The 17,221-nt window shown below is 49.5% G+C and overlaps 1 protein-coding gene across 3 annotated transcripts in view; it reads right to left on the bottom strand.

Annotated features, from left to right (window-relative positions):
- Positions 1–2,900: 2,900 nt before the first annotated feature.
- Positions 2,901–17,221, bottom strand: part of TBC1D9B (TBC1 domain family, member 9B (with GRAM domain)) — a 41,233-nt gene continuing 26,912 nt past the window's right edge. Inside the window, exons 9-21 of one of the 3 annotated variants that reach the window (XM_012733321.1) lie at positions 16,627–16,841; positions 15,082–15,199; positions 14,030–14,315; positions 12,444–12,573; positions 12,218–12,316; positions 11,468–11,536; positions 10,358–10,598; positions 9,902–9,967; positions 8,394–8,465; positions 8,116–8,166; positions 6,638–6,700; positions 6,045–6,151; positions 2,901–4,986 (exon numbers count right to left, since the gene is read on the bottom strand). In XM_012733321.1, the coding sequence (XP_012588775.1) occupies positions 4,300–4,986; positions 6,045–6,151; positions 6,638–6,700; positions 8,116–8,166; positions 8,394–8,465; positions 9,902–9,967; positions 10,358–10,598; positions 11,468–11,536; positions 12,218–12,316; positions 12,444–12,573; positions 14,030–14,315; positions 15,082–15,199; positions 16,627–16,841 (2,204 nt within the window). In that variant the 3' untranslated portion in view covers positions 2,901–4,299. Of the gene's footprint in view, positions 4,987–6,044; positions 6,184–6,637; positions 6,701–8,115; positions 8,167–8,393; positions 8,466–9,901; positions 9,968–10,357; positions 10,599–11,467; positions 11,537–12,217; positions 12,317–12,443; positions 12,574–14,029; positions 14,316–15,081; positions 15,200–16,626; positions 16,842–17,221 lie in introns of those variants that run through there. The other 2 variants (XM_012733322.1, XM_012733323.1) reach the window with 2 other exon arrangements.

Raw genomic sequence — 17,221 nt, 5'->3', positions numbered from 1 at the left:
AGTGGCGCAGGCTGTTAAAAGATCTGCTTCATTGAAAGCCACAAGACTAACAAAAATTCAAGAAGGGCCTATTTCACATCTGGAGAAGCATCTAATGATATGGAGTGAGGACCACACACAGAAGCATATCCCTCTCAGTACCAAGACAGTCACAACCAAGGCTAAAAGTTTGTTTGTGATGTTGAAAGAAAAGACTACGATGTTGACTATGATGTTGAATTACTGCTAGCTCTAGGTGGTTTAAGTGACTAAAAGAATCATTATTCTTTACATAAAAGTAAAAGGGAGTGGTGAGGATGCTAGTGCCGATTAAAGGCAACTGAAGAGTTTTTGGAAATGCTAGATAAGCTGATTTGCCAGAACAAATCTTTAATGTGGATGAAACCTATTTATTATGGAAATGGATGCCTGAAAACAATTTCATCCATAAGGAAGCCATGACAGTTTTCAAGGATTATCCTGTTTTAAGGACAGGGTAACAGTCTTCTTGGGAGCAATGTTGCAGGTTACAAGTATATCAGTGAGCACACACTGCCTGTGTACTACAGGAGCAGTAAGAAGTCATGAATGACCCAGCTCTTCTTCTAGAATGCCCTCCTGAATTGCTATGCTAGTGAAATGGAGAAGTACTATTTGGAGAATAATGTATCTTTTAAAATTTTGCTTGTTTGATAATGCTTCCCAACATCCTTTTTTTTTGGTAATCTTCATCTCAATACCAAAGTGATGTTTCTCCCTCCAATACCACCTCTTTGATCTAACCAGTGGATCAAGGAGTTATAGCAACATTTAAGGCCTTCTGCTTGAGGAGGACCTTTGCCCCAGCGATTGCAGTAACTGAGGTGTGCACGGAGAAAACATTGATGCAATTCTGGAAGGATTATGACATCTATGACTGCATTAGGAGCCTTGCTTGGGCCTGGGGAGATGTCACCAAGGAGTGTATGAGTGGTATCTGGAAGAACTCAAGAGGTTTGTCTATGAGTTCAAAAAATTGCCAAGGAGGTTGTGAAAATCAACAAGGCTGTGGTTGTGATGGCCAGCAACTTTAATTTGGCTGTGGGTGAGGATGACATTGAGGAGCTCCTACATGTTCCTCAGGAACTGACCAATAAGGAGTTGTTGGAACTAGAACAGGAACATATTGCTGAAGAAGAGGGAAAAAAAAAAGCTGCAGGAGAAGCAAGAGAACCACCTCAACGAAAATTCACAGGGAGGGGGTTGGCGAAAGCTTTTGCAGACCTCAATAAGCTCCTTAAAAAGTTTGAAATATGGACTGCCAAAATCAAAAGGTGTTTGTTAACCCTTTTCATGGTGCTTTATCTGCTTATAAGCAAATCCATGAGAAAAACCAACCAACCAAGCAAAATACTGTGAACCTATTTCTGAAAAGAGCAACACCTTAAGCCTCCTTAAGAAGTCTCAAGCTAGGCCTTCAGCATTTGTTCCAGAAGGCAGTGTCATCCTAGGAGATGATGGCCCCATGCAAATCCTTGCCCCTGAGGAGCCTCCCAGGGAGGGGAGACTGTGCTGCAATGGTGCCCCCTGTGTAGTTATGGTGGTGTATATGCTTGAACCTTAGTTTTAAACAAAAATTAAAAATAGGAAAATTGAAAGCATTAAAGCTGTATTTTTGTTCAGTTGTGCAGTTTGTATTTAACAAAACATTTTAAGTCAAAAAGTATAAAAATTAAGTTTTTAAACTTAGGTTACAGTAGGTTGAAGTAACAGTAGCTGAAGTGCAGCAGTGTGTAAAGTCTACAGTGGTGATCACATCCTAGCATCTGTATTTACTCACCACTCAATGACTCACCTACAATCCCGTCTTTCAAATTCCATCAAGTGTCCTATTTGGGTGTGTCACTTCTTATGCTTTACACATTTGTACTGTACCTCTTGTATGCCTACATAGGTTTAGATACACAGATACTATTGTGCTTTAGTTGCCCGCAGTATTCAGTACAGTAACATGCGGTACAGGTTTGCAGCCTAGGAGGGAGAGCTTTACTGCACAGCAGAGGTGTGCAACTAGTTGGCCGTACCTTCTAGGCTTGTGTAATCACATTCTGTGACATTTGCCCCATGAAACTGCCCAATGACATGTCTATGAGTGATAGGTGACTGTACCAACAGGCGGTAACCAGACTGTATGTGATAACCTCACAACCAGCCTCTCAAGCTAAGCCATCTCTATGGCAATGAGGACTCTGGTCAGATGACTGGCAGTTACTCTATTTTTGTTCCTCCCTTCATCATCTTAGGACCAATCAGAGAAAGGCAATGGCCTCATAGTTTGGGTGATGTTTACTTCCACATATTTGATGTTTACTTCCACATATTTCCACTGGGGCTGAGAGAGTACGAATGAAATGAAAAAGAGTGAATGTTTCATATGTGGTGTGAGTTCTACTTTGAAAAAGATAAATATAGAAAGAAGACATCAATATGCTGAGTAGTGGTTGAGTAGTGGTCTTAAGTACAAGGAAAATTTGTTTTCTGACTTTTTGATCATTTCGCTATAAACATGTATTTAAAAAATTCATGCACACAAATTTTCTTAGAAATTACTAGACTGACTTGATGAATACCTCAGGACAACATAGCAATTGGTAGGCAGTTTTATAATACAGCTATGTTTACTTATAGAATAAAATTGTTATTCATCTATTGTTTAATTTTACTATTCTTGCTGTTTGACATTTTAATGTCAGTTTGGAATAATTAAAAATACTATTATGCATTTTAAAAATCACATTAAACATCTGGATTCCTTTCATACTCTTCTAAAGTTCTTTGGTATATTTTCAAATGTATATATGGTATATGGTATATGAAACATGTATCAAATTTTAACTTATTTAAATCTTCCTAATTAATCACAATCAAATTAAAACTTTAAATTGCCAAGGAGTGGGATTCTCACGTATAGCTTTATTTAATTTCAATGTGGCCAAGAACATAGTCTTTCTGGTATGAATCTTTGGAAATTACATGTTCAGTTTGTATAAATACTAGGAAAGAGATTAGGTTCATTAATGACTTTGTTGTTGCTAAGAAAGTACTACAGTTTCCCTGGGTTGTTCTGATGATTTGAGACTGTGATCCAACTGTTCTAAGATAAAACCATAGATAGAGGTTGTTATTTTAAAAACCAGCCATCAAAATCTATAGAGGCAGAAGGTAGATAGAGGTTGCCTCGACCAGGGGTGGGGTTAGGGACTGGGCACATGCAGGCAAGAGGGATCCTGCAGGAGCAATAGAAATATTCTCTACTGTACTGATGGCTGCACATCTGTCAGTGTAGTACTGGAACTTAAAAAAAGTGAATTTCATGGTGTGCAAACTGTGCCTTAATTAAAATAAGTAAAGATTATCTTTTCGTGAAAAAGCAGAAACAGCCCTCCTGGGGGCAGACCCAGGAAACCAGTGACTGACTACTGCTGCAAGACCAGTGGCCAGCCCCTAGCCTGGGGTCCTACAGTCTGCCTCCTGACCTGTGCTGGCTGCAGCCAGGCCTGCTGTGCCCCTCCCAGGCTTAGATAGGCTGGGGCTTCCCCTGCCAGCACAGGCCTTGTCTGCCTGCATCAGCACTTTGTGTGCTTATCCTGTCTGGTGGCCTTGAATACCCTCAAGAGGGACCGAGTGTCTGGAACCTTGAGCACTCCAAGTGGGCCCTATACTTGACTGGGGAGAAGCCAGAGGGCCTCAGGCTATGGTGGAAGATCACATTAAGATTGTACACGGTAGCTTTAGTTCCTTCAGGGATTTATTAAGGCATTGAGCACAGTGTCATTTTTAGCCAACAAGGAAGTATGTCAGGACCTGAGGGATTTACCTTTAAGGTTAATGGTGAGGAGAAGCTGAAAGAACATTTTGAGTAACACCTGCATGGTTCCCACCTGTGTCCCTCAGCTGGGAGTTCCAGCCTCAGGGCTCCTGGAGAAACCTCAGAGGTCCCAACATTGATGGCCGACAGGTTTATAACCCTTCTATCTGGAGCCAATTGGTAGAACAGTCTCCCTGCAGCATGCAGCTGCAGGAGAGCACCCATGGGTCTAGAACAGGGTTAGTGTCGGCCTGGCCACACGTGAAGTACAGAGGCAAGCAGGGGGCAGAGCCTACAGGGCCTGGGACACCATGCAAGGGCTGGTACATGAGGGCTAAGGGGGACTCTGCCTGGGTCCTACCTGTATCTGTTCAGCCTTTTTTCCACTTAACAGCTCATTATTTCTGGGAGAATGGGAGAAAACAGAGGAAGGGAGGGAGGAGAGAGAGGCCAGTCCCCATTTAGTGGAGTCATCACCCTGAAAGCCCTGACTGCTCATGGTCACTGGAGGTACTGAACTGCCTCTCCACCTTCTTTTGGTCCTTGATCTTGAGTCCAATGTCCACCCTCTTCTCAAAGAAGTTCACCAGCACAGACTCCGTTAGGATGGAGGCCAGGATCTGCTCAAAGGAGATGCACCAGTCTGTGTCCACGGTGCCCCCACAGCGAGCAGTGGCCTCAGGGCTACGGGCCTCCCCACCCACCAGCACCGTGTCATCAGCCAGATCCTCACACTGCAGAGAGCCTGTGCTGACCACCGAATAGGAGGACATGGACATGTCATCTTTGGTTTCGTCGTCAGACAGAAGCTGGGCGGGAGATCCCTGCCCCTCGCCACCACCCCCTTCGCCCACCACTTGGCTTTCGTGCGGTGCCTTCCCAAGGTGGGTATCACCACCAGCTTTGGCCTGGGGATCCCCTGCAGCTGGTGGCTGAAGCTCCAGGGCTGTGTCCTGAGTGGGGTTGGAGGTTGGCACTTCATCCTCCTCAGGGGCACCATCTCTGGGCTTCCTGCCAGGCCGTACCGAAAACCTCTTTCCCACCTCGCCGATGCGGAGCAACAGGCTGGCCACTGTGGCAATAGCGTGGTAGAGCTCCTGCTCCATGGGGTCTTCACTGAACATGTTATACAGCGTCTTGCACAGCTCAATGAATTGCTCCTGTGAAGGGAAAATCAGAAAAAGGACAGAGTAATACTGAATGATGGGTTAGTTTGCCCTGGGTTCGGCCAGGCCATATGCTGGCTGTTTCAGATTGGGATTTTAATTTTTTTTTGGTGCAGTTGTCTCCACACACTTGTATCTTGTCCTGCACATTTCAGACTGGGACACAGCCTTGGAGGGGGAAAGTGGATTTGTACAGCCTTCAAAAGACCATTTTTCAGCACAGAAAACTACCTGGAATCTCTCCTTGTCACCATGTCCATTCTGTTAACAGAGATGGGCTCATTTTTATCATGATTTTCCAAATCCAGTGACCACAAAGACTTCTGTAAACACTTCCAGACTTCTTATCTTTAATCAGAGGTGACTTCAACTCTGTCTCTGACTCTTCAGGAGATGGTGACAGAACAAGTATAACCTGGTCAGCTGTAAGGTAGGGAGGTCACATTCCAGGCTCTGAAGCCATACTTTCAGGCCTCCTGATCTGAGAATTGGCTGGGGCACCCCAGTCACAGGCTTGTGGGTGACAAAGTGCCCAGACTGTAGGCTGCCCTGTGGGCACAGCAGGGCCATGGTCAGGCTGCCTCGCCACTCTGAATGCAGGGCCTTGGTTATGAGGTCCCAAGCAAGGCACTAGGTTCCCCATCTAGAGACCAGCAGATGAAGGGCTGGCAATGAGGGCAGGTGGGCCCATGTGTGACCAGTGCCCGGGCTGGGTCTGGAGGTGGAGCAGGAATATGGTCTAGTGGGACGTGTCTCCACCTGAGGGAGGGTGACCTCCCTTCCCCTGTGCTTCTCGGGTTCACAGATACTGATTAAATGAAAAGCAAATCATGTCCATGGAACAGTGCCCCAGACAAGGACCTAAAGGCACTGGCGGCTGTCTTTCTGGAATTGTCTATGACTGCTTTCTGACTAGCGGCTCCAGAGGTTGGCACAATCCTCACCCTCCATGGTTGCTGGGCTTGCAGGTGGTGAAGTGCCCTGCAGAAGGGCCCTGTCTTGAGATTCAGAATTCTCCAGAAGTGTCTGTCGTAGACTCTGATTGGGCCTACCTGGTTCATCTTGGGAAGATCCTTGATTGTCTCCTTCTGAACCTCTTTCTCCTTGGCCCACATTCGAAGGTAGTGCCGATAGTCGGGGGGGCTGGTCCCCTTTTCCTCTATGAGTTGGGAGAAAAAGATTAATCTCCATCTGCCAAATGAGAGAAAGAGGGCTGGGGGCTGGCAGCGGCAGTGTGTGGGTTTGGGTGTTGTCTGTTGTGGAGCTACTCAGGTCATTTTACATTGGGTAGGTGGTGAGACACAAAGCCCATGGCTCTCCTGAGCTGTGCTTTAGTAGTTGTGACCTATCCTGATGCAGACGGCCCCAACCTGTTTTCCCTGAGACACTGGAACCACATGGAGGCTGGAGAGAGGATGGCATGAGGAGGCTGACTGGACCACCTAGAAGGGCCTGACAGAAAGCAGATGCCCCTAGGGAGGTGGTGAGGTCCAGGAGTGTTCACAGCTTCAAGAGATTAAGGCCTGAGAGCTTGATTCTCCTTACAGTATTGCCACAGGGACAGCACAGAGACAGACATGAGGGGCACACAGACCCTTGGCCCTGGGCTCCCTATCAACACAGATGGAGCGCTGACGGCATCTACCTTGTGTTTTGTCTCGGACGTCCTCACTGCCAGCTCCACCTTGTTCTTCCTGTTGTAGTGCTTCTGGGCCACCAGAAAAATAAAAGAACATCCTTCTGTTACGAGTGCACACTGCTGAGGTCCTGGGCGGGCCAGGCTCGCACACCGCCTCGCCTGTCATTCAGCCAGCCCTACCTGCTTTCGTTAAACCAGAGCTATAAAACCCTCATATGCTCTCTTTTCAAAGGAATACAAGTCTTCAAACTCTGAAAAACCAAGGAGTTTTTCAGAATGAACAATCATGCATGTTATGAAGAGCGAGAATGATTTCTGTAGTTTTTGCTGAAAAGGTCCAACTTGGACCTTATCAAGTCAACCTACAATTACCACACAGGCTAATGGGGGTATTTTTTTTATCTGCTAAAGTGATACATTTGCTGGAGCTGTACACACTGTGCGACCTGGTGACCATGAACTTGGGGAAAGCAGGCTGCTCAGCTCTCCAAACTGCTCCCAGAGGCAGTGTGGGTGACCTCAGGAAGGACAGCAGCGTTTCCGCTCGGGATGGCCTCACTGATGCTTTAGGCTGGAGGGGCACCTCTCTGGACTCAGTCTCCTCACCTTGGGTGGGGACCCACTGAAAATGAGGCCTTTCCCTAGCACAAGCCTAACACACTGCCCAGGTTCTGAGTGTAACAGAAGGTATGTGAGATTGTTTAGTTGGCATATTTGAAATCACAGTCCGTAAGCTGCACAGTCAAGTTCAAGTGAGCCTTAACACTGTCAACAGGACTGTCCTGGGTATCCTGATACACAGTTTTAAGTTTCCCTTCTGGGTTTGTATTACCCTTGGTGAGTATCATCTGTCTCTTAGAAATGACAGGGCGGACGGATTTCTGGCCTGTTTTATGAGTAAAGCACATACTAACAGCTGGCTCACCAAGTCCCAGGCTGGCAGTGGCCTATTACTCTGAAGCCAACAATGGGATGTAGAGGTAGAACTTCCGATAGGCTTCTGATATGACTCAACATGCATATTCTTCCTTAATGAAAAAGTTGTGTGTAGGGGAATGAACAACACCAACTTGCAGAGGACATGGAAACCTTTCCTAAGAAAAGCACCCACTACTCTGCTGCTACTCCCTCTGTGGACTCTGCACGGTTCACACTGCTGCCACGACAGCATGTGTATTTCTCCCCATAAACATGCAGACAGAAGACTTCCTGCGCGTGGTCACAGGGCCGACACCCTGGTGCTGCGCCATGTCTACAGTGCTGTGCCTCACACCCATCCCCAAGACGAGTACAAGGCCACTCCTCTCCTCCCCTGTCCATGGGAATCGCTCTGCTTGGGGCACTCCACAGGATGGACCCACAAGTGGGGTTTCTGGGGCCAAGAATTTTTGGCCTCCTGACCATACAGTGGTGTTAGGAAGATGAAGCCTGAAGTTCTGGTGAAGCCCAGAACCAGGGGTGTGTCCCAGCCCCCAAGGACTGACCTTGAGCCTCCCAGGGCAGGAAAAGATCCAGATCTGAGGCCAGGGGAGATGCTGGAAGGGACAGCAGAGGAAGACCAGAGGGCAGAGGGAGGGAGAAGCCAGTGTCCAGGAAGGCAGAGACAAGAGAAACAGAAATGAGAATACTGCCGGGGATCCTGGCCTGGCAGGGAGGCAGGCCCCTGTCCTGGTGCTCTCCAACGCAGGCATGCCTGAGCCCAGTGCTGGGCCACAGGCCACCCAGACGGGGCCCGCAGCCAAGCCTGGTGCTGATGGCTCACCTTCTGAGGAGCTGTCCTCGGTGAAAAAATGGGTGGCTTCCAGGGCAGATTCAGTTTCCTCTGGGCTCAGTGCTTTGCTCAGAAAGAAAGGACAGTGAGGGCAGGAGAAAGCAGTGATTCACACAAAAGCAAACCTCTCTGAGTTCTGGCACCAAGCCCAGCTTCCCCCTGTGCCTGCTGGTAAGATGTGTGATCAGAGGGGTGGCAGTGGTGACTGATTCTGGGTACGCTTATTCTCTTGACTTTGTATGTTGTGTCTGAAACATAAATAGTACCCCTGGTAAAAATTCAGTCAGTGCAGATGGAAGTCCAGTGACCAGCCAGCCTTCCACCCACCTCTTGATGACAAGGACCCAAGAACCCTGGGCATACACATAGAGAACGACCATGAGGAAGTTGACTCGCCCTTCTCATTTCACACACTGGGTGTTTCACACTGATTCACACTGGACTGTGACTCGTGATTCATGATGATGATGCAGACCCCCAGTCTCCGCTGTGGTACACAGCAGTAGGGGATTCTTCCCCCAGTTGTCCAGGGGTGCACAGTGAGAGAGAATGAGCAGGTGTGGGTAGAGTTCTACAGGGGCCTGGGCATAGCAGGAGGTATCTGGGAATCGTGGGGTGGCTGCACTGGCTTTCTTATGTAGGCTCTTGTGAATCTGTCCCTCAGTTGAATCAGACATGGTCAGTACCAGTCCTCCCAGGAGGGTTAGCTGGGACCACTATTCTTGTCCACTGTAGGAAAAATCTAACCACTGGGGGAAAAAAAAGCAGGACTTTCAGGCAACACAGAACAATTACCTGGAGAGTTATAAAATAGAATCTGGGCCCTCCCAGGCCAAAGTACGAGCCTCTGGAGCTGAGCTCAGCCCAGTACCTCAAGAGTCACTTCAGGCGGCCTCTGAGATTACAGGGCTGTGGACAGTAGCAGGGTGCCAAACAGCTCCACCGCAGCACCTAGGCTGGGATTTTCAGTTTCCTCCAGGGATAAAAGAGGTAGCTCTGCCTGGAATAGCTCTCCATGTGGCTGCACCAGGTGAGCATGGCCTACACAGATGGACCCCAAAGACTGGGTTCTGACTTTGACCAGCTGCCCCCATGAGCCACCAGGCATCACTGTCAGTAGCTAGGGCACCTCAAAGAGACATGATCCTGCTCATGGCTGTGACAGTTCACCCTTGGGCCTTAGCAGTGCCCCCAGGTTGAACCTTGGGGGATAAACAAGACTTGAAAACAAGTTACTAAGCACAAGGTTCTTGATTTCACACTTGCGTGTCAAGTTATGCAACCCCTCCCAAGTTTCTGGTAGAGCTGTGAACCTCCCAGATCATAGCCCTATTCAAACCAAGACAGGCTGGGCCTCACCCCCTCCATTAGGCCTGGCCTCCAGGGCTACCTCAGGGTCTAGCACCCTACAGAAGTTTGTGCTGGTCCTTGGGAAGCTGTAGGCTCAGCTCTGGAAGTGTGTGAGGCTCCTGCTGGGGAGGAGGTAGAGAGGCTCTCACCTGGGGGCAGGTGTAGCTTATAGAGTGCCTTGAGCTTCTCTGTCAGGTCCCCATGGTACATCCCACCTGTGGAGGAAGGTCAGAGAGGAAGCACACTACCAACAGAGTGCTGAAGACTTGAGACACTGAATTTCAACACTGTCCCTTCCAGTGGCTTCTGGCAGGATGCTCCTTACAATTTGGCCCTCTCAGAGAGGCCTGAGAGCAAGCCCCAGGTATCCTGCTTTTTCTCCTTCTCTAAGGTCTACAGATCTGGCCTCTAGCAGGTCCATTAATAGAAAGCAGCAGGGAGACACGCTGGACTCCCAGGTGTGTCCTGGGGGATAAGTGCCCATCCTTCAGTAAGGATCAAGGGCTCTGGGATGCCCTCTGCTAGCCAGTGGGAACTGGCCAGGTCTGGACCTTGTAGGCGTCTTCAAAAAGGCTAGGATGCAGGCAGGCACTGCAGCCACTTACTCATCCCTGTCACGAACTCTTTGAAGTTGATCAGTGAGTCCTTGTTTTCGTCCAGGAGCCGAAACATTCGTCCTGCCAACACAGATGTGTGAGAGCCACAGGCCCAGGGTGTCAAGCTGGTGAAGAGGTCCCGGAACTGGCTGGCATCTATGCGGTACTGTTCCAGGTAGGGCAGGCTGGGGTCCCGACACCCAGCTGTAGGGCGGCTGCTCCCCCAGTACTGACTTGCCAGATACTTGGCCTGCAGGGAACATAGTCTCATAAAATGGCCTAAGTGCCCCTCCCCTGGGCAGTTAGGATCACCAGGCTAGTTGGGGTGTCCACCCTCCTTCTCCACCTAGGTCGCAGGGTGGTGAGTACTGTGCCAGATATAGCTGTTCATAGACCCTCAGTCCCTCATTTACAGAGCAGTGATCTGGGACAGACCCCTGGGCACCAGGCCGCAGCAGGCCTAAAGCTGCAGAATGGCAGCCACCTTGTGGGCTGAACCAGAGGAAGCTGGGAACTTACAAGAGCAGAAAGGCAGCATAGACTTTTGTGCCTGCTGAAGAGAAAGTACCCTTTTCCTTCTGTGATAGCACCTGCAATTCTCCTGGAGAGCCCTTCCTGTCCTACTTTAGGCCCAGATGTAGCCCAGTGGCAGATAACTGCCCAGCAGCCACAACACACTGAATCAGCCTCATAATCAGTCTCCCTGGACTTTTTGCTCAATCCTTTTGGAAAGAGAGGTTATCTCCACCGGGGATCCTAAGTGAACAGGATGATCATGGGTCTGCCAACAACTGCCACTCTACGGAAGAGCAGGCTGGAGGCCGTCTGGGGCGGGGAGAAGCATGTTTGAGCGCCCAGGTCCAGCTATACCCGAAGCTGTGCTTTCCTACAGTTTTCACTTACATGAGCTAATATACCTCCTTTTCTGTATAAACTGGTGTGAGTGGTTTTTCTGTGACTTAAAAGTATCCTCTAATAATGAAATCACACCACATGCAGTTTGTGGTAACTATAACTGAAGATGCTTTTAAATCTATTTCTGGCAAGAGACAGCTGTGCTAAGGATACATTTAGGAGACTAAGCTGGGGTTCTGACACTGTCCTTGCTTTGACTATCACCTTAAACACCATGTAAAGGTCCTCTAGCTCTTCAATTGAGAAACCAATGTCCCCAGGTATCGCTCGGACCTAGAAGGAAAGAGAAATAGGATTTATGGATGGCTCCTTAAGGTCCTGCAACAGTTAAAACAAGTTGCTCTTTGGGATGATGAGTAGACATGACCCTCCCTCTGATGCTGCTAACTGGCCCAGCATACAGGGTGGCCCACCCAGGAAAGAGGACATGGCCCGCACATTCACTCCTTGGGCACTGCCCATCCTGCTACTCAGTCAGGGGCTGCTATCTGGATCCCTGGAGAGACCCTAGTACTACCTCTTTGGAAAGCATCCTAGACCTTCCCGGTACATTCTCCCTTCAGAGGTGAGGAAGGCAAAGGCTTATGGCAGAGGCACTGTGGGCTGGGTGGGTGGAAAGTGGCCAAGTATCGTCATCCAGAGGCAGTGTCAAGTCAGGCTGGGACAGTTTGGCTGGGAGCAAAATGGCACTTGGACTTTATACAGTTGGGCATCAGAGAAGCTGATGATTAAATCATGAGCAGAAAATAGTGATGGGGACCTTTACCCATGTTCCCACATGTGCACATCACTTCTGATTCAACACAATCTGGAATCTGGATTCCAGATTCACTTTGCTCGCTGTGCTGTGCTCCACTCACACCTTGGGAGGCACTTTGTCAGGGGCAGTCTCCCCGGGTCACCTCCCCTCCTTGCCTGCAACCTGGGGCCATGGGAGCCCTGTCACATCCATACCACACTCCTCTTGGCTGTGTCTTCCAGGGACTGGATCACTTTCAGCCTCTGTTTAAACCGCATCTGTTCAATGTCATCGGCGCGCAGGCTGCTGAATTTCTATGTAAGAGGGAGCCCGTGAGATAAGGTGAAGTCAGGGTCTGACACCTCCCACCCTCTCACTACAGCACTGCACCCACATGACTGGACGTAGGAACATGACCACAAGATTCCAGTGATCACTGACCTCGTATGACACCTTCAAGAGGTCAAAGATGTCCACCTCTGCAGGGGGGCTGTCCCTGCTGGTCAGCAGGGCATGGAGGTGTGGGATGGGCGGAGAGATACTCTGTTTATTGACCACGTTATCCAGGTATCTGCCAGGATTAAAGACAGAAGTGTAGACCACTCACAGGTGGTGACAGGGCACCTTTACACACAGATGTGGAGGGACCATTTCACAAGCAGGACCTGAGGGCTGGGCCTCCCTAGAAAAGCTGGAGATAAGCCACTGACTCCATGGTGAGGTGGAAGGTGCCCTGATAAATAAGGGGTCCTCCTGGAGGAATAGAGAGAACAACTCAGTCTGAGCTCTAATGAGGAAGCTAAGATGTCCTCAGGAATCCTATGGGAGATTCCCAGATGCTATCTCTCCAGAAGAATGGTCCACTGGGGTAGGAGGGACATGTTCCCTCTCTCTGGTGAGCCACTAGGGATGTGGGGATTATGCTCAGCAAGACTTAGGAAGCAAAGGAGAAAGGTGTAGAAGGAGTGCTGCTGTGGCCATGTCTGTGGGTAACAGCTTTAGGACAGGGCCTAACTTCAGCTGGGCTTGTCCAACCTGGGCTTCATGCCCACACAGGCTCTCCAGGCTGGGCCTGAAGCTCAGGTGGGAGAGGTGGGTGGTTCCCCCTATACTCTGGTCAGGGCTCCATCCCCAGGGAGTCCCTCACTCCTGAGGAGGGGCCCTGCAATCTGTATGGTATGGGGAGGGACATGAAAATCCTCTGTGGCTCTGATGTGGGCTATGTCTGTAGACAAAGAGCTAGCACAGTCCAGAACAGAGAGATGACTACCCTGTGGAATGCTAGCCAGCACTTTGGCTGGCTCAGAAGGCAAGTGGCAGCATCCCCGACTGTCCTGGGTGGCTGGGAGCCTTCCACGCCGGGAAAATATGTGCACACAGGGCCAGGGCCAGGGCCAGGTTAGAAGGCCACGGTGAGGACTCAGCTCCTTTGTAAGAGGAACATCCTTGGCAGGGGAAGTCCTCATGTTCCAGGGTCTGACAGCAGAAAGAACCTTGTAAGATGCTGGTGGGTGAATCTAGTGCAGGGAAAACCACAGAGAAGCAGGCATAAGGCTCAAGGCAGGAGTGTTGTGGGCCTACATTGAGGCCTTGCAGGGAGGAAAGTGACACAGGATCCCAGCATCTATGAGAACTGGATGTGGAGTTGAGGGACAAGGTGGTGGCCAGGATTACCCTGGGACATAGGTGTGACCAGTGGGTATCAGCTCTTTTAGCTCTTACGGCAAGCTCTGCATGGTCCTTGAGCTCAGGAAAGTATAACAAGTCTGTTTTGTGGGAGTAACTGCTGCCCAGCCAATCCAGCCACCTCCTTCCTACCCATGATCAGAGCCCCCAGCCCAGCATGCTTTGGCCCACTCCCATTCTCTCTTATTCTGGTCCTAATGCTGCTCAGTGGTGCTCTGTCCCCACTAGGAGGAAACTTCTCCTTTCCCCTGGATCTAGCAGGTCCAGCTTCCCAATGGGCACAGTCACTGAATGCTGGCTGGGGAGTACCCAAGGCTGTCCCTGGAGGGCGGCTTGGTTACCTGCCCAGGATGGTCATGGCCTCGCCCTCGTCCACACAGCCCAGCAGCTCCTCCATGTTGGCATCCAAGATGGCCAAGGCCACTTGCAGGATCACCTTGATGCCCTCATAGAAGAAACAGTCGACGATGACCACGGCACTCTCAAAGGGCATGACACTGAGGAAGAGGGTCAGGAACCAGGACAGTGAGATGCTGGAGATGACCCCGAGGTCCTGCATCTTCTCGGAGAGCTGGGGTAGAAAGTCCCTTGTGAGCTCTTCAAAGATGCCTTGGTCCACCAGGGCCCCTAGGGAGGGGACAGAGGAAGGTGACCTGTGAGCCCACACCCTGGGCTTTGGTTCAGGTGCGCCCTCATGTGGGGCCTGACAGCCTGAGGCTCAGGCCCTGCCTGATCTCTGGACAGTTCCACGCACACGGAGGGCTACAGAGGGTGGGTGTGAATGAACAGCAAGCTATTAAAAATTTTCTTTCTACGGCTTCCAAACCATTGTGGGCAAAGAATGATTTCTTCCATAACACTTGAATTTTCTCTTGGGAAATACAAAATTGTTCCCCCATAAGTATCAGGTTAAAACATGGGCTCGGGGCTTCTGTGTGTCCTGCTTTAAGGCAGGACACATATGAGAACACATATGATTCTAAAGGAACCACCCCGACCGCCGCATAACCATCTTAATTACACACATAATTCAATACATTTGCAAACCCATTTCTACAGCATAACAGAGATTCCACAAGTACAGCTGAGGAGGAGTACAGGGTGCGTGTACTGTATGTACCAGTGGTGATACTGGGAATTCTCTCCAGCAAAAAAGTTTTAAGAATTAGACAGGTGGGAATTTAGGCCCCAAGCACTTTTAAGTCACTTGATGTGTAACTTTTAACTCACTGCCAGCAACTGGGAAATCTGCGCGCCTGGGTCAGACGGTTGGTGAGCCCATGTCTGGCTCTTCACTTTCCAGCAGCGTGGGGACTTCTACAGACAGCAGCACAGCTGTGGGGCACACACTTATGGAGCTGGCCTAGGGGCTGCCACCGCTGCTGGCACTCACCTACCACCCTGGTATTGTAGTAGTCGGGCAGCATGCGCTCACAGAGGGCCACCAGCAGCCAGAAGGCCTCCTCCTCACTGCCATAGAGCAGCAGCACTGAGGTGACGATGTTCATGGCCTGTGGGCACAGGGACAGTGAAGGAAGGGTCACAGAGTTGGCCCCCAAGGAAAACCCTCCCCTTGACCCACAGGCAAGTTCCACAATGACAAACTGTCCCACCCAACTCAGCAATTTGCCCAAGGCGATTTGCTGAAAATCAATTTGACAAAAAACTCAGGGGGTCCCTCTTATCATTCTGGCAGGCACTCAAGGGTCAAGAGTGTGGGCACGAGATGCCGCACTTGTGCAGAGGTGTCTGCTGCTGAAGGTGTGATGGTGGGCCAGGTGCACGTGTGTGTGAGTTGTGTGGCACAGAGCCACGTGGTTACGGGGAGGCCACGGCAAGGCGAGGGCAGCACAAGTTCGGTTGACTGCAGGCTCATTAGGAAAAGCTTGAACAGAAGTAAGTTATCTTCAAAATTATTTAAAGCCAGAATACTGGCTTTCCATACACTGGTCATGCGGACACTGATTCTACAGAAAGTGGATCTGGTGTGCTGCCTTGAAAACACGTGCAGTCTAGAGGACACGGAAAGCCATCTGACCAGACTGATGAAATGGCCACTAGATTTAAAACCAAATGTTAACAGAAATGCAAAGCAAAGCTGCAATGATATGTTCCTTAAGCCATTAGGATGGTTACCATCAAAAATTTAAAAAAGCAAATTTGGTGGGGATTTGGAGATGTTGGATCCCTTGTGCATTGCTGGTGGCAATGTAAATTGTGCAACTCCTATTAAAAGACTATGACAGTTCAACAAAAAAGTAGGTACAGAAATACTGTATAATCCTACAATTCTACTTCTAAGTATATCCCCAAAAGAAATGAAGGACGTGAGCGCATACTGTATATCCATGTTCATAGTAGCATTATTCGAAATAGCCAAAAGGTGGAAAAACCCTAAATGGCCAAGAACAGATGAACAGATAAACAAAATCTGATATACCCATAAAGTGGAACATTATTCAGCTTAGAAAGGAAGACAATTCTGCGATATGTTAGAACATGGATGAATGTGGAGATGATGCTGAGTGAAATAGGCCAGTCACCAAGGGCTCTCACTGCATGACTCTACTTCCATGAGATATCTGGAACAGTCAGCTTCAAAGAAAGACAAAGTAGAAGAGTGGTTGCAGGGAACACCGGGGTTATTCAATGGGTAGAGAACGCCAGCTTTGTAAGATGAAGTTTTGGGAATGGATGGTAGTGGTGGCTGCACAATAATGTGATGTATTAAATGTTATCATATACTTACAAGTGGTTAAGATGCTTCCAGAAGCACACAGAAGGTAACTTAATATGGGGATAAGTGAACAATTATCACTGTTTTGTCTTTTTCTATGGGGGAACAGGGACTGAGGCCACCAGTCAGATCCAGGTCCACAGAACCTGATGGCCTCTGCTGAGAGATGTTGTATCTGGGTTCCCACCCGAGTCCCCTAACCTGGCAGTAGCCAATGGTGGGGTTTCGGAAGGCATAGGCAGTCAGCACTCGCCGCAGTGCAGCGATCCCCAGCTCATTCTGGAAGGCAGGGTGCTCGGGCATGGAGCGGTGGAGGTCTCGCTCGATCTCCTCGGTGGCCAGGCTGTACTTCCCCATGGACTTCTCTACCAGGTCAGCATAGTAGTTGGGATGGGTCACCATCTCATTCCAGGCCCCTGTGAAGACATGGGTAGCAAGTGCCTCTTTTTTCCTCCCAGAAATTTGGAGAGACATCAATGTACCACAGAAGGGAAGTGGTACTCAGGTCTCAGTGGTATGAGATGAAGGTTCCTTGTGACTGCTTTTTCTTCCACTCAAGTCCCAATGGCTGACTTGTCCAGTTCCTGAAAACCTCCAAGTGGTGGGAGTGTGGACACTGTCAGAGCTGGTCTGGAGGACCAGAAGTGAGCAGGCTGGAGGACCAGCCTCGGCCTGCTCACTTCCCACTGTGGGTAGGAAGGGACCACACTGGTGATAGCGCCCCATGCTTGGTCTGCTCATGGTGTGGGCCCTGCAGTACCCCCTTATAGCTGAGAGATCCACTTCCACTGGTAGG

This window comes from Condylura cristata, unplaced genomic scaffold (genome assembly GCF_000260355.1).
Source record: "Condylura cristata isolate star-nosed mole 26May11 unplaced genomic scaffold, ConCri1.0 scaffold00040, whole genome shotgun sequence".
NCBI classification, from domain to species: domain Eukaryota; kingdom Metazoa; phylum Chordata; class Mammalia; order Eulipotyphla; family Talpidae; genus Condylura; species Condylura cristata.
This window is presented reverse-complemented; position numbering and strand designations above follow the sequence as displayed.